The 16,074-nt window shown below is 52.9% G+C and overlaps 2 protein-coding genes across 7 annotated transcripts in view; both read right to left on the reverse strand.

The window, feature by feature from the left end:
- The window catches only part of NUP214 (nucleoporin 214), a 45,877-nt gene extending 44,025 nt beyond the window's left edge, over positions 1-1,852 (reverse strand). For all 6 annotated transcript variants that reach the window (XM_033012043.2, XM_033012040.2, XM_033012042.2 and 3 more), the window contains exons 1-2: positions 1,748-1,852; positions 1-196 (exon numbers count right to left, since the gene is read on the reverse strand). In XM_033012043.2, the coding sequence (XP_032867934.2) occupies positions 1-196; positions 1,748-1,789 (238 nt within the window). In that variant the 5' untranslated portion in view covers positions 1,790-1,852. The remainder of the gene's footprint in view (positions 197-1,747) is intronic.
- A 1,305-nt stretch (positions 1,853-3,157) lies between these two features.
- Positions 3,158-15,747, reverse strand: AIF1L (allograft inflammatory factor 1 like). The gene is made up of 5 exons (XM_042786964.1): positions 15,629-15,747; positions 10,713-10,779; positions 7,672-7,713; positions 6,334-6,496; positions 3,158-4,652 (listed from the first exon to the last, which is right to left on the reverse strand). Exons 1-5 carry the CDS (start codon positions 15,704-15,706, stop codon positions 4,565-4,567), a joined length of 438 nt encoding a protein of 145 aa, XP_042642898.1. The 5' UTR covers positions 15,707-15,747; the 3' UTR covers positions 3,158-4,564.
- Between the last annotated feature and the right edge of the window lie 327 nt (positions 15,748-16,074).

Genomic DNA, 16,074 nt, shown 5'->3' on the forward strand with positions numbered 1-16,074 from the left:
CAATTTTATTGGGATCCTCTCCCAGCTGGTTTTGCATTAGAAGATTTCTAGTGTGAAAGATCTGCAGGCTGGTTCCTCCACCAGCAAATATCAGCCCATATTTGTTAGACACTGCAAGGAGACTGGAACGTTCTTTGGGAAGATCATCTGGAGCATCAAAGATACGGACCTTCTTCAGTGCTCTGAACTGAAAATCCTGTTGTAAGAGAGTTGGGAAGTAGCTGTATATATGCTGGCAGAGAGGAATTGTTTACTTCAGTTTCTCTAACACAGTAAATTGAAAAGCCTCTCCCGGAGAGCTGCAAAACACCTGCCAAGGCAGAGTCCACACCCACACCATCACCAGCCATCCCATCCCACTTTCTGTCTCATCTAAGAAAGACAGAGATCACACCACATTTTTACCATTAATCTATCTTCTACCCAGTGCTTACATTCATAAAAGCTGTACGAGCTGAATCTGTCCAAGACATCTAAACTAGTCAGAAACATACCAAAATTAGCCAACGGATACAGAAGAAAAAAAGAAAGAGAAAGGAACAAAGCAGAGATACAACATGATTGAACAAACTTGTTGCCACAAAGCTCACATCTGCCTAGATGCATCTTTATTTGCTACTGTAATTTATGACACACAGAATTGATATGGTTATTCCTTCCCCCCAGCCCCACTAATTATTTTGTATAATCAGACTTATTTTTTGCATTAGTTTCTCTCATAATTTACATTATCCTTTTGTAAAAGGAGGAAAAGAAAAGCAGAGGGAGAGATAAAAACTACTGAAACACAAACTCAATTGAGAAACTGCAGTTGCACTATTGCCATGCAAAATCTGAGGTTCCCCTTAGGAATGAGTCTCTCTTCCCAAGGTGCCAACTGTTGATCAGAACACAGGACCTAACGCCAGGAACTCAAGTCAAGCATCTGAACTTTATTTCCAAATTACTGCCAAAGCACTAAGTACATTCCTGCAACCTGAGGAGGCTGTGGGAACTAGGACCTTCTGCAAAACAAACAGGCCAACTCCCTCGTTTCTGCGCAGCTGCTTTCTGCTCGAAGATTTGCATGGGCTTCAAGAATCCATCCCCCCACGTCCCTGCTTACACAGCCCCACAGTAACACTTTGGCAAACACAGCCACGGGCTAGGCTGGCACCACACAGCAAGACCTCAGTTTACATTGTCATACAGCAGACAACCACACGTGATGTTCCCCAAATCAGGAGATTCCCAGCACAAGGAATGCTGACAGAGGACTTAGAAACATGTCGCTCCTCTCCCAATTGAAGGTTCCTCCAACTCTCACGTTCTGCCTCTCCTCCCCCAGGCTTTACCAAGACCCCTCTCCACCACAGGCCATGCCACTCCCCCCCCTCTTCCACTCCACGGACTCGCACCAAACTCCGCCGAAAAGTCCTCAAGAGCTTCACAGACCGGGCAAGACTGCCTCAGGAGGCCCCTGCCACCACCCGAGCCAACATCACCCCCTCACACACACCAGCCTGCCAGCCCCACGGCCCAAGCCAAGCCTCTCCCGTAGCCTACCACCCCTCACAGCCCAAGCCAAGCCCCGCTCCCCTCAGGGCCCGAGCCAACGGCCCAAACCGACTGTCAACTCCACGCGCGCACACACCCACACCCACACCCACACCCACACCCACACCCACACCCACACCCACACCCACACCCACACCCACACCCACACCCACACCCACACCCCCCGCCTAGCTCTCCCGCAGCCCCTCACCTTCATCTCCCGCTCGGGGATCACGTCCATATCGTCCCCCATGGCGCTCCCCGCCGCCCTGCGCACCGCCCGGAAGGCCCCGCGCGCCCGCCGCTGCGCTCACTTCCGCTTCCGGCGAGGCTGTTCTCGCCACAGCTCTCTATGGCCCGCGGGGGCGAGAGTCCTCCAGCTGGCCCCGTCGTGGCGCGGCGAGGCTTACCAACCGGCTGTGTTTAATAAACCCCTTTTTTTTTTTTTTTTTTTTTTTTTTTTTTTTTTTTTTTTTCTCCTTATATTATCCGCAGAGCGCGCTGGGGCTCAGCCCTCAGGAAGAGGCTTTGATGCTTCCCCCCCCCCCCCCACAGCAGAGGGGCAGCGCTGCTGCGGCTGGACGCCCGTCCCGCTCCCTTAGCGCGGGCTGCTGTGGGAGCACAGTCCGACCCTGCACAACTCGGTGAGGAGAACATGGAGCCTCTGAGCTGGGACAGCCTTGGCGGGCTCCAGGCCCCCATGCAAGCAGCGTGTGGGTTTTTTAAGTCACAGCAAGACCTGGGTTTCTTTCCTTGCTCCCTCCTGCCTCAAGTTTGGGGGTTCAGCCCCCACGCAGAGTGCCAGCACAGCGGGTACAACACCTTAGCAACCCTATGAGGACAAGGACATATTGAGAAAGGCTGTTGTCAGATTTAGGGGATTGTTTGTCTTTTTTTCCAGGACCAGAAGGACAAGGATTTCCAGAGACAAAAGCAGTGATGGATTTGGGCAGTGACCTGAACTGTGGCAAACCACATCCAAATTTCCCTCGTGTAATATGCTCCCTTTATTTTCTAACTGAACAGCAGCTTTAACACACATAACCTAGAAGAGCAGCTGCATTCCCAGAGGCTAACAGGCAGCAGAAAGCAGACACAGGGCTCTGATCTAAGGGCAATGCTGTCCTTTTGAGGAACACATGGAAAAAGTGTACCCAGTCATTCCCCCAGGAAACCAGGTCTCCATTTTGATAACTCACATCAGATAAGAACCTCAGGCGATTGCTTCCAGAGCAGAGAGAATATAAAAAAAAAACAACAAAAAACCCAACAAAACCAAAACTCTTTTAAGAGAAGCATTGCAAGTGTCTGCTCTTGATAAACAAGTTATTCCTTAAAACAAGCACCACCACCTGCTTTTTTCCAGTAAGTCAGGGGAAAAAAAAAAAAAAAAAACAAACAGCTTTCAGAAGGTGGCCTCTGCATTTCAGTTTCGTAACACAAACTCCATGGCTTTCAGTCAGTTATTGCAGATAAGATCAGATCAAGACAGTCCAAACCTATCTCTAGGATCTATTTAAGGGTTTATATTAACCAACTTGGAAACCAGCTCACTTAATCCACAACAAATCATGTGGACCAAGCTTCAGAAGAGCTAAACTAAATACACTGACACACAGTGTAGCTTCAGAAGATTTATTTTCAGTCCTTAAAGTAGACCGGTGCTGCTTTTGCTCATAATTTTTCTCTCCATTACAGTTTTGGTTTTCATGCAAACAGTAGTGAGAATGTTGGTGGTTTGTTTCTTTTTATTTCAAAGTGCAGCCTTTGGCAGGAACAATCAGCCTAGTAGAGTTAATCATATGTATTTCCTTTAAAAAAATTATTAAACCATGATTTTAAAAAAGTTAAAAGCTGCCAAGAACATTTAAGAAAAGAGTAGGGAAAGGGCAAAGAGCAAACATCTGGATTCCAGAAATTGTGTAGGGAGCAAGAATCACTGCAGTAACCAGTGTGCAGATAGCACAATCCTAGTTACATCTGGATCCCAGCTCATAGTCCACACTTGCAACCATTTTTATTTTGCAGATTTGAGGGTTTATCCATCAGGGAAATGTACCAGATAGCCCCAGGGGACTAAGCTGAAACACACACAAGGAGGTCTGCAAAAATGAGAGGGATAAAGCAGCTGGGTGAAGACAGATCCTCAGCTGCAACTGGTCTGGCAGGGCTCACAGTTCAGTCACCCAGCTTCCTTCCACTTGAAGGCTGAATTTCCCCCTGGGCTCCCGGAGGGGCTGCAAAGGCGTAACAGCGGGCTTGTTTCTGCACTCCATGGACAGGACAGAACCACCTGTTCAGAGGTTATGCTCCTGATCAGATCCAAGTAGAGATTTATCAGGAAGGGAGCCCCTAAGGTAGCCTTTAATCATCCTCACTCGCAGTGGCTGGTGTTGGACCCACCGAGATCTGACCGCAGGATGAACCCACAGACAGACACTGTCCCTGCAGTCAGCCGTGCCCACCTCTAACCCTGCGGACACAGACTCTGTGTCCATGCCCCTTCCCACCTTCACCTAGCACGCAACCAGGCCAGAGCTGGAGCCCAACTTGTGTTTTGGTGAAACCAGAAGTGAAAGAACTAGTCCAGAGTCAGGAAGCATAGGACGGAGCAGAGAAGGCACTTATTTCTTTGCACCCATGAAGCTGCTGTCAGGGGCTTTGCTCTCTGACAGCAAGGCCCTTTAGGAACCTGTTGTGACAAGCACAGCTCTGAATTCATACACTGGGAAGGAAATAGCTCCTTGTCTGAGAAATGCAGGAAGGGCAGAGGAAAGTAAGATCACAGGATTATTTTTTTTTTTGTTTCACATTACAATTGGTGCTACAGCTTCTGTCTAACAAATCGAGTTGGCTAAGGGATGCGCAGCAGAAAGACGTGAGCTGGGGGTCTCCAGCTTCCCTTGCTGTTCCTCTAAGGCAGGTTAGTTGAAAACTAGGACTGTCCACAGTAAAGAGTCACAAAGCACAGGTAACCTCTGTTACAGACCAGCAAAGCAAACAGTGCCAATTTTTCAGCCTGTCCTCTTCAAGGGAGGCTGGCTATGTCTCTCTCTGGAGGCGGACCAGAAGGTTTTGGGTTGTTTTCATTGGCTTTTCCTTCAAACATCATGACCCTGCAAAACATAACAGACAATACCAATGAAAAAAAGCAGGTGCATCTCTGCCCATCGTTGGAGGTTGGATTATTTATCTGCTGAAAAATAGCGTCTGCCTTCAATGCACAGGGCATCCGATAATGAACAGAAGAGGGAAAGCCAACAGAGGGCAGTGCTGCCAGCCTGGCAAGCTGCTCTGCTTTTCCAGCAGCTTCCAGGGGTGGGTTCCCAAAGCCTCTGCTGGTTTTCCTCTCAGAGCCCAGAGGATTAGCACGTTTTATTTAGACAGCCACTTCCAAAATCCTCTGGGCACACACTGCACGCCAAGTTCTCCTGATGTGTAAAAGCAAATACCATCCCTGGCCCACCTTGTACATAACCATACAGCAGAACATTCAAAAGCCAACACTGAGCAAGGAACAGCAATTACACCCAGGGAAGAGGGCAGAGACAAGGAGCAAAGCACTAGCTAGAAGAATCCCAACCATTTTGCAACCACTAGCACTGTCTTCCTCCCTGAGGACTGCAGCTACGCTGGGAATGCCAGCTGCCACGCTGGATCAAAGGACTGCACTGCTGTGGGGACAAGTTTCACATTTCTGCTCCTGTTCTAAAGAGTCCGACAGACAATGGGGTGTCTGTTAGCAAAAGAAGGGACCCATCTGTGAAAGCTGCTGCAGTTGGGAGGAAGGATGAAGATATGTGACAGGCAGCAGGCTCAGCCTGCGTCCATGGAGAAAGAAAGGAGGAGCAGGGGTGTCAGAAGTCTGTGCATGCTTGGAAGAGGAGCATCCCAACACACAGACACAGGGCACTCAGTGGGGAGAGGAGAGATTAATCGCCAGCAAGCACGTATCGGCTTAGAGGGACCATGTGAGATGTAGGAGCAAGATCCTTTCTCCCAACCTGCCTTGAAAGCTGGCTGTGTTTCTAAAGCTGCCTTCAGAAAGGGGTAAGGGGGACAGAGAGGAGCAGCTCCTATTCATGGTGGTTACAGACACAAAAGCAGGGCCAGCCTCTGTGGCTGTGAAAGGAAAATCCAGGCTTCAGTGGGGTGGAGATGGAGCCAAGCAAGCGTTCGGAAGCCATTTGTTACAGCAGGACTTTCAGAGCCCTGTTGAGAGGGCAGAGGGGGCCGTGGGAGGCTGCTGCTGGCAGCCTGTACCGCAGAAAACCTCTCCCAGCATAAGCCAGCTGTTCCAAGCATGTGTCCTCTCTCTATCTACTGCCTGTCTCTCCAAAACCAGGCAGGGAGGGAGCATCCTGTGGGAAATAGGAGACAGCACTGCTGGTGTTGGCAGGACCATCATTCACTGTTCAAGTCCTGCTACCATTCACAGAGGAAGCCTGTGGCTCCAAAGCTAGCAGGAGCCACAGGGAAGAGATGGGAAGAAGTCCTGCAGTGCTGAGTGCCTGCACACCCTTAGGAAAAGGGGAGAATCGCTCCACACAGAGCATGTGGGAGGAAGCCTGTGCTAACACGCAGCAGGCAGCTCTGTGGTGAGCACTCGCCACTGCTCAGCCCAGACACAGGCTTATCCACCCTCTCGTGTCTCTCTGCAAACTCCCCCTTCACAAGGGTCCTCATCTCCCCTCCACGAACGCCAAGCACGCACAGCTCCACCTCCACGAGGCAGAACAACTTCTGCTTCCCAGCTCAGCTCCTGTGTCTCCCCCACTCCCTTCCAGAGACACTCACAGTTTAAGCACAGCAGAGCGTTTCCCAAGCATCACGTTGACAAAATCCTGGTACGAGATGGTCTCGCTAACCCCTCCAGTCACCTCAGAGATCATCTTCTTCAGTTCCAGGTGGGTCTTTGGAGCCCCCATCTTCTCCATCATCCTTTTGACAGACATCAAATCTGCAAGAGCAATCTGTGCTGTTGAGAGGTGACCACACTGAGCACAGACCAACCCTAGGGACACAGGCATGAGTTCCCACCTCAGACCACCTCACCTGCACACTCAGGCTGACAGCATTAAACCGACGCTGAAAGCCAAAAGAAGCCTTTGAGTACAACCCACTGCTGTGCTGCCCACTACGGAGCATCACTTCCCTTTCATACAGCACAAGATAAAAGCACCACACACGGAGAAAAGCGACAACACTCCAAGTGCTCCAGAGACACGCGGGGACACTGCTCTCTAGCTCAGAATGCGGTGCCAAGAATCACAAAGACGGGGAGGAGGGAAGCAACGCTGGGGTTAAAGCCGGAGACAAACAGGCTGTGGGGAGCGGGTGCCCCGGCCCATCGCCACAGGACATTTCCTTCCATTGCTCTGCTGCCTGCTGCGACCTGCGGCCCCTTCCCTCCCGGAAACGGCAGCGCAGCCCTGAGTCAGGCCTGCTCCAGCTCCCCACGGGCTTTACTTCAGGCTTGAGGACTGGTGGAGGAAGGGAATGAGGCAGCAGCCTCCTGGAAGGGCACAGCATGCAAGTGATTACACTTCAGTGTCAGCTCCAGGCCTGCAGAAGGCTGGATCTTTATGTAACTTGTGCTTTCTGGGCCCAAACCAGGGCTGCTCAGCTGAGCCAGGCTCACACCCAAGTCCCCTGCTTCACTCCCCTTCCAGCAAAGCAAAGAGCTGCTCTGCACTTGAAGTGCTCATGTTTTTATACAGCTTCTGCCTCAAGTCAGCCAAAATCCAGGATTGTCCAAGCTCTCCAGTTTCCCAGCTCTGGAAATGCTGAGGATTGAGAGGGCGGCCTCAGTGGAGAAAAAGGGAGAAGAAAAAAAGGCACTTGAAGCAAAGAAGTGGAGGAGCTAAGCAGAGACTCTGCAGAACAGCACTGAGAGAGCTTAGATCTTGAAGCAGATAAGGAGAGACTGAGGAAGCTGAGAGGCAGGGGCTGGAGAGCCAAGGAAGCCCCTGGCTGGGGATCCGGAGCCAAGCAAGGCTGGACACAGGAGCAACCCACAGGTTTTCTTCCTCAGCAACACTAGGGTACAGAAGGAAGCAGCAGATATAGCAGAGGACACCACCTCAGCAGGCTGTTGCTCTCCCAGCCCAGCACCAGCATCCCCGAGTCACTCACCAATCTCGCCTTGGTTGTTCAGGTCAAACTCCATGTACTTCTCTGGAAGAGACACAGAAGCAAGTTAGCAGGATGCCAGAGCAGGGAATATGCGGGGCTTTGGAGCACTGCCTACTTTGAGCAATGAAATAAGAGATTGGTGGGTAAGATTGATATACTGCTGAATGCAAACAGTTCAGAGAGGGAGACCATCCTAAGACCTGGTTTTAGCACCCTTAACTCTAAAGCCTTGGAACTGAGATAAGTTCTCTTTAATCATGGCTGCTTTTCATTTAAGTTGAAGGAAAACACTGGCATGAGAACAAGGTATCAGCTAGCCATGAATAGCGTTTAAAGGTTTCCAGCCAGAAAAACAAAGCTCTGGAACAGCCTCCCAGAAGGAGTAGCAAGGAAAACAAAACACTGAGCACTCCCAAAATGATGTTTGATCGGATTAGGAGGGGGATTAAATGACATAGTTGCCTGCAATAGCAAGGGACAGACTCTACAGTCCTCCCAACTCTGTGCTGCACTCCCAGCGCAGCACCTGCCAGGAGAGATGCTCAAGGACCACATCAAGAGGGTGAAGCCAAGGACACGCCAAGAAGCAGTTATGCTGGAGCAGGTTGTTTGCCCTTTCAGCCTGCCGTCAAGCATTGCTGAATTGGGCATCTCCAGCATCCTCAGAGAAAGGCAGAGCCTGCTCAAGGAGGTCTGGTTAGCTTTGCAGGACAAAAGCTTGCATGCTGTAACAGAGAGAGCACTGATTTGAGTTAGAAAAATCAGGATTTCAGCCCTGTGCTGCTTCTGACCTTTGGAGTTGCACACCTGTGTGTTTCCTACCCGCCCCCTCCCTTGCTAGCTCTTCCCCATTTAGACTTTAAGCTCTTCAGGCAAGGATTTGTCTGTCTTACAGATAATACAGCTCCTAGCACTGCAGGGGGCCCCCCATCATCTCAAGTTCTGCTAAATGAGAAGAGCAAGATGCCTGCTGCCACCATCCATCCATGCTGAGCTGGAGAAATCTCCACTTGCCCTGCAGTTAGCACTCACTCCCCGGAACAGCCTCAGAGGACTCAAATTAAGTGAAAGCTCCCAGGCTGCTCCTCTCCCCAAAGGGAGAATACTTTTTGCCTCTGCTCCAGGCACACCAGCAAGCAAATAAGCATGAACAAAGAAGTGGCAGGCTCATTTAAGGAGCCAAAGGGAAGAGTGGATATTTCACACATTGGAGCCTTCCCAGGACCTGTGCTTCTGATGGAAAGCACTGGGTTAACTGGACGGGGCAGGAGGCGGAGGAATGGCTTGGCAAGTCTTCACCTCTGTCTCAGCTGGTGGGTTACTGCTGTCATGAGCTGACCAGGACAGACCTACAGGAATACCACATACAAACCAAAGCTGTTCATGCTTCAGGCAGGAATAAAGGTCTCCCTTCAAGCACGAAGCAACAGATCATAGATGAAATCGGGGCTGTCACACATGTGCTTCGGGGCCAAAGCCATGCTCGATGTGGAAATGGCTCTCCCCACACTCTGCCCCACCACAATGACTTTGTGCAAATGAACTGCTGCCTCCCTGAGCAGGGGTCAGGCACCCCAGCATGCACTCAGGGACACAAACCCTGCTCTGCCGTGTCTGTGCCCAGCACATGTTTTCTTTTCTTCTCAGCTGACACTTGGCCAAAAGCGCAGAGAACAGAGGCAGCTTTACATCATCGTGCTCCGAGCCTCGGCTCACACATTCATCTTTCCCTCCCATCCCAGCTGCAGGGATTTGGTGGGGCAAAACCACGCGTGGTCCCTCCCCTCACAAATGAATTTACACAAACACTGCACGGGGGCTCCCCGGGCCCGGCTGGGGAGGGCAGCGAGAAGGACGGCAGAGAAGAAACGCTCCCCCCATCATCACACAATGAGCCGATTGTTGGAGGAGCCGGAGGAGGCATTGGAGAACGGGACCGGCCACGGAGGCAAACTCACGAGGCAGCGGGAGGAGATGCCAAAGGCTCTCGTTACAGGGAATTCTGCGCCTGTGACCTACAGTTGCAATGTTTGAAGAGCCCCAATTGTGATGGGAAAAATAATGTGGGCCTGCAGCCAAAAGCCAAAGCTATACAAAAGGCAACAGAAAAAGAACGGGGAGCACAGGAGGCTCCTCTGTGCCCAGCAGGGTAAGGGATCACAAAACCCCAGCCAGCTTCTTCCATGCTGGGTTGCAAAGCCAAAATTCAAAGGGACATAGCAGACAATACCTGAAATGGAAGCAAGGTCAGGATTTATTTGGTTAGAGACAGGCTGAGGACAAACCTTGATGGCAGTGTGACACGTAAGGCATGTTTTCTCAACTGCCTTCAGCCACTGCTTGGAAGGACAGTGGATGCACACAGAACAGCCCTGCCAAATCTTGTCCTGTAACCACTTTAAGGACAAGCTCCAGAGGACCCCCTCAGGCTTTTGAGCTGTTTCGCTATCCCCCCATCCCAGCAAACGGCTCAAACCTAAGCCCCAGATCTGCTGACCCACTGGAGCTAGGCTTTGTCCAGGACTAGAAACAAATTACTGCTGTTGCCTCTGGTACCAAGGGGCTCAGGAAGGACCAGATCAGAGTGAAGAAACTTTTGAGGAAAGTCCCCAACTCCTTCAGGAAGCAGCTGCTCTGTAGGAAGAGGTCCTCCTACTCACTGAAAAAAAAAAGAGTCCAGCTACTGCATGGTCCATTATACCAGCTAGCTTGTCTAGATAACTAGACAGAAACCATCCTCCTTTGCTGCTCCCCAGGCTTTTGCCCACGCAGCAAGTTTTGCAGTAATAGCAGCTGCCAGGCAGGATGTCTGCAGGGTGACATGTCTCTGCCCTGCAAGTGGGGCAAGCACAAAGGCTCGTGTGGGAAATCCACCTCTCCAGGGAGTTTCACAGAGTCCCACAAGCGAGGGGGAGGCATCCACCCCAGCTCAGTCACTTGTATTTGGCAGAGAACCTCAGGCTGGTAGGATCCAAGTGCTGAGGAAAATAATCTGTTCAGAGCAAATAGTCAGGCTGAAAGGACAGGGAAACCCTTCTCACCTTTGAACACTGCCAACTTCTCTTCCAGATCTTCTTCATCACTGAACTTTGGGTCACAGAGAAATTCCTAAAATGGAGAAAAAGAATATCCCCAAGGTTAAAGATGCAAAGGAAAACACCGTAGAGGATAGGTACGAATGCAGCATTACCCAGAAGACCTACGCAATTCCCAGGGAGCCACATCTGAGCAACAGTGCCAGGAGGCTTGAAAATGGGTTGAATCCCTCCACACCTTGTCATTAACATTGCAGTGCAAGGGGAATGCCTCTGGTGTCTCAGATTTCCCACCAACAGCTTGAGGGGGGACTGGACCCCATATGCCTTTGGAATAACTGCATGAAACATCACATTCTTGCTCACCCAAGGTTTCAGCTCCCCGCATCTCTGCTTAAGAATGTGTAGCACATGGATCAGGCACCTATTCCCAGCAAGGGCTCCTAGTCCTTGCAAAAAGCACTCTGATCTCATATTTCAAACTCTTGGATAAACTCTGAGGGCTAAGCAAATAGAACAGGCAAAGCTTGCAGAACATCACGCACCCAGGAGAGGACAGGCACTTTGGGGTAAGGAACAAGCTCTCACTCTCTCAGACTGCCTATCCACTTTCCCCTCTACGCTGCTCAGGCTGGAGAGGAAATCCTGGGTCATTTCTGGTCACTTGTCCTTAGCCCCACCTCAAGAACCTTCAGGTACCCGAGAGAACAAACCACAACTTGCACAGCCAGCTCCACCACAATGCCTGGCCAGCAATAACCCCCCCTGCAGCTGGGAGCAGCAGGGTCTTGCTCCTGCCTCTGCCCTCCCACACCGCCTAGCTCCAGCGAGCCCAGCACAACTTAATGACTCGATCTGTGTTCAGCAACAACACCGCATTCTTCAGGGTAGAAATCATTAACATCTGCACAGCTTGTGCATGGCCTGTCCAGGATAAAACCCCTCCAGGGGTTAGAGTGAATAGAGGGCTGAGGCTGTTCCCTACTTCGGGCATGTGTTCCTCACCACTGTTCTCCATGCTCACAAGGAGGGCAGGAGCGGGGTACCAAGAGACTAGGACCTCTGGCACTGGTAGTACTGGGGCAGCATCACTTGTGATTAATGAGTCCACCCTCCTCCAAAGAAGCCCCATCTGCAGGCACTAGGGCATCAGGACTGCAGGGAGGTCCACACAGCCATCAGTAACCCAAATGCCCTCCAGCCTCCAGAGCACGTTCTCATTTCTTCCAGGACTGAAACCAGCTATCCCCAGGTGTGATGAGCTGTGCCAGTCTGGCTGCTGGGCCAGCTCCAGAAGCATTGCAGCCCTGAGCCGAAGCCTGGTTCCTGCTGCCACAGCCAGCCCCGAGCTTTTCATGCTCCATCGCTGCCTGTCACATTAACCCTGCAGCACATGCTCCGGGCCCCTCCAGCCCACACACCTGGACTTGCTCCCTCCTTCCTCACTGGGACAGGGGAGCCTGGACCTGCCCAGGGACTCCAAACGCCTCAAACCTTCACTGCCAGTTAACCACTGCTTTGGCAAGCCTTTTATCTGCAGCTGAACTATGGTTTTGTAGGAAGCCCACTAGGACAGAAGTGACTATCCTCCCCTCCTCCTATCTCACAAACTCCAAATGGGACACCAGAGACCATGCCCACTAAACCAGCGTGACACAGACTTCCCTTATCGCCATGGACACCAACTCAAATCGAGAGCTGTGGTGAAAAGCAGTGTTCCCAGTTCCTTCTTTCGCTCTCATTTGCCAACTCAATTTCATTTATCTGTTATTTCTACCCAGGGGTATCGTTTGCCAGCCCAAAACAAAGGGCCCAATTCAGCTTTGAGACCTGGGCTCAGCCAGCAGCAGAAGTCACCAGAGAGCGGAGTAGTGTTACCTGCTGCCATTGCCACTAAATAGCCTCTGTAGAAGGAACTTGCCAAACATCACTGAGAACCAAAACGGGGCCAGAGCATCTCCTGGCCACCAAGTCACAGCCTCATTCCTGCCCTGCAGCAGTAGCAGACAGCTTGCACTGGGAGATGTGCAAGGGGATGTGAGTGCAGAATTTCTCAGGGAGCAAGACACGGCACAGACACGGTGAAGACCAAAGGGAATGCAACATCCACGCACGATGGCCGAGGGACACGTGCCCAGAGGTCCAACTGCCCCAACAGCACGGTAAGAGAGCAGGATGGGTGACACTGTGCACACACCTAGCACCCAGTCTCTTTGCATTTCAACTGGACGGGAACTGGACAGCCCGCCAGTGTCACAGCTCTGCTCCAGATCGAAGGAAGCAACAGGGGAGCATATTTCAAAGGCATTCCACTCTCCACATTGTATGTGAGCCAGGCTGTGACTGTGATAAGGCAAACACTCACAATAGCAAACAGGAATTCAGTCCCCAGGGCCAGTGACTCACTCAGCTGAAGTTCCTCCTAGAGCCCTTTGCTAAAGTTCCCATTTTAAGGGGTATGTTCTATTAATAAGAACTGCTTAATATGTCCCAGCCCCTTCCCTGAACAGCCTTTCTTGGGCAGAGAGACTTTTCCAAGCCAATAAATTCAGCCACACAAGTCCCAGCTACCTGCAAGACAACCTGAGCAAAGGGAGATCCTTCCTTCCTTTCCAAAAAGGTGTCTCCAACCAGCAGGCCAAGCTCTCACGGGGCTGTTTAAGCACTCAACACCAGCCGTCCTGCCTGTTGGGGCTGGGAAGGAGCTGAGGGATGCTCCTGCCTACCCTGGATGGGAGAAGCAGGCACCTGCTCTCCAGCCAGCTGAATTCCTTCTCTGCAGCCCAGAGCATTAGAGGGTAAAACTGGGTTGAAACTAATCTGTGCTAGATTAGGCTTTCCACCTTGATGCACGAGGATGAACAATGTGATTGCCATTCCCCAGGAAGAGGGGAATAGCCAAGAGGGGATTCCACAGGAGCGTTTCAGGCTGGAAGAGAGAATTCAATACTAGGACTCAGCTGTCCTTCAGCAGCACGTGTGTGCTCAGGACGCTGCCTACCAAAGAGCCTTATCCCAGCAAGAGCTCTGGAGTAGAAACCAGCTAGGCAAACAGGGCTGGGAGGGAGCTAAGTGCTATGATGAGACAATGAGATTAAGCCTGATAGGAATTTGGCTTGATAGGTTTTATTAGGAGCACTTCACTGGTTTGCAGCCCTGCAGCTCTTCAAGCTTGGGAAACCCCCCTCCCTGGCTCCAGCCACAGTATCAGCCCAGGTTTACATATCAGCTCTGTGTCAGGAGGAGGTGTGAGCCGCTTCACTTGCACGCCCGCTCACAGCAAACTCCCCCCCACCGCTGTGCGCAGAGCTGGCAGAGCAAGCAAAGCACAACAGCATGGCATTCGCTGCCCAGAGCCGCTGCAGCGCAACAGCTGCTCAAGATCCGTGGGCTGCTGCCACCCGTGCTACCGACAGCTTGCTAGCTGCTCAAATCCCCTCTCCTAGCACCGAGCCAACACACGAGGCAGCAAGGACGCAAACAAGCAGCTCCCACCTCCGTCAGCGGGAAGTTATGTAGCTTCTTTCGGTTTTGTCGTCCAAACCTCACCCAGAGAAGAAGCCTGCCAGAAGTGATGGCTGCTTAGGGGAGAGGTAGGAGCCTGGCCCTTGGGTGGGAGGAAGAAGAGCCCCCAGCCCTGGGGCGCAGCAGGGGCACATCAGCAGTGTCCCGGGAAGCAGGGCTTCCCAGACTCTGTCCTACAGCTCCCACCAGCTGAAGGATCACATACCCACCCTGTACCTGAGCGATGCTGGAGGGTGGCTCTGAAGTAACAGAAACTGCAGCAATAGGTACAACACACTCCCTTCCTCCCCAGCCCAAGGGGCAACACCACCTTGGCTATGGGGGATGTGTCAGACCCACCTACACACCTCCTGGGCGCGGAGTGTGTCATGCCTGCCTTCCAACAGCACCTTTCAAAGGCTCTGTTTTAGCCAAGTGCTCTTATTCTACACCTCATGCTGCAGCCCCGCTTTTTCCACGCTTGTTCTCCAGCACCTCCTGGTTTCTTATGACATAATTCCCTCTCCACCAGCCTACATAAACTTCACCCCTGCCCGGAGGAACATACTGGCACTTTTCATGACCCAGTCAATCCAAGAGGAAGACAAGCCCACCGACTCTTCCAGGCTTTCATCTTGTGCAGCTCTTTGATTTCTCCACCTGTAACACGAAGGTGCCGCTAGCTGTATCAGTGAGTGAACACCAAAGCCACCTAGAAATGACCCTAGAAATCCCGTTGTTGGTTGTTTCAAGGTTAAAACCTTCTTTTCACCCTCTGAACTGCTCTCGGCCGGGAGGGATGCCAATGGAGCTGCCCCCACAGGCCACGCCAAGCCCGAAGCTCCGGGGAGAGGACCTTGCCTGACCCCAGCATGAAGGACGCGCAGCCCAGCGCACTTTGCACTAATCCAGGAGCTGCCATTCCCCCTGCCCAAGGCTTGTGGGACGCCCAACCATCCTGGGCGCCCCATTCACGCTCCGCAATTAAAAACTAGAAAGGCTCGAGTCAGCTCTTCTGAGCAGCAGAAGCTCCTCACTCCCCGGAAAAGAAACCGAAGCGCTCAAGACAACGGAGGGGAGGTTGAAGCCCTCCGGGAGAACAATACCTCCTGTTCTTGTTGGAGCACGTTCCCAAAGGCAGTTTCATGGAAGCCGGTCACGGAGCAGCCACAGCACCCCCCTCACCCCCCACCCCACGGGCGGAGGGGATGGAGAGAAACCCCCCCCCTGCCCCGATTCCCCTCCAAGTTGGGGGGCACAACAAAACCCGGGAGGGGGGCACGCACAGCTCCACCGTCCCCTGCCTCCTCCCCCGCCCCGACCCCGCAGCAGCCCCACCGCCCCCCCCCGGGAGCTCTCGGTTCGGGTTTTGTCCCGGGTGTGTGGGGGGGGAAGGAATGGGGGGGGCCCAGCCCCACCTTGTTGATCTCCTCCAGCCGCCCGTCCTGCGGGGCCCGCCGCAGCCCCCCGCCGCTCGGCCGGCGCGGAGCCGCCATCTCCCGGAGCCGCCCCCCGCCCGCCGCCGCCTTAAGTAGGGCCGGGCCGGGCCGGGCCGTGCCGGGCGGGCGGTGCGGGCCCTCCGCCCCCGCCGTTAACCCCTTCCCCGCCCCGCCGCCGGGAAGATGGGGGGGGGGGGCGGGGGGGGGGGAGCTGACAGCGCCCGCCCAGCTCCGGGCAGCTCCGCCGGGGGTGGATGGAAGCCGGGTACCCGCGGGGTGCAGCCGCTCGGCGGGTTCTTGCTGGAGAAAACACAAGCTCCCCAGCAAGGTGGGGAAGCGGCGGAGCTCTGGGCGGGAGGGAGGCGATTGGAAGGGGCACCCCCGGGATCCGCTCCGGAGCCACCCCGGGGCAGGTGCGCACACAC

This window comes from Tyto alba, unplaced genomic scaffold (assembly GCF_018691265.1).
Source record: "Tyto alba isolate M040663 unplaced genomic scaffold, T.alba_DEE_v4.0 Super-Scaffold_11, whole genome shotgun sequence".
NCBI lineage: Eukaryota > Metazoa > Chordata > Aves > Strigiformes > Tytonidae > Tyto > Tyto alba.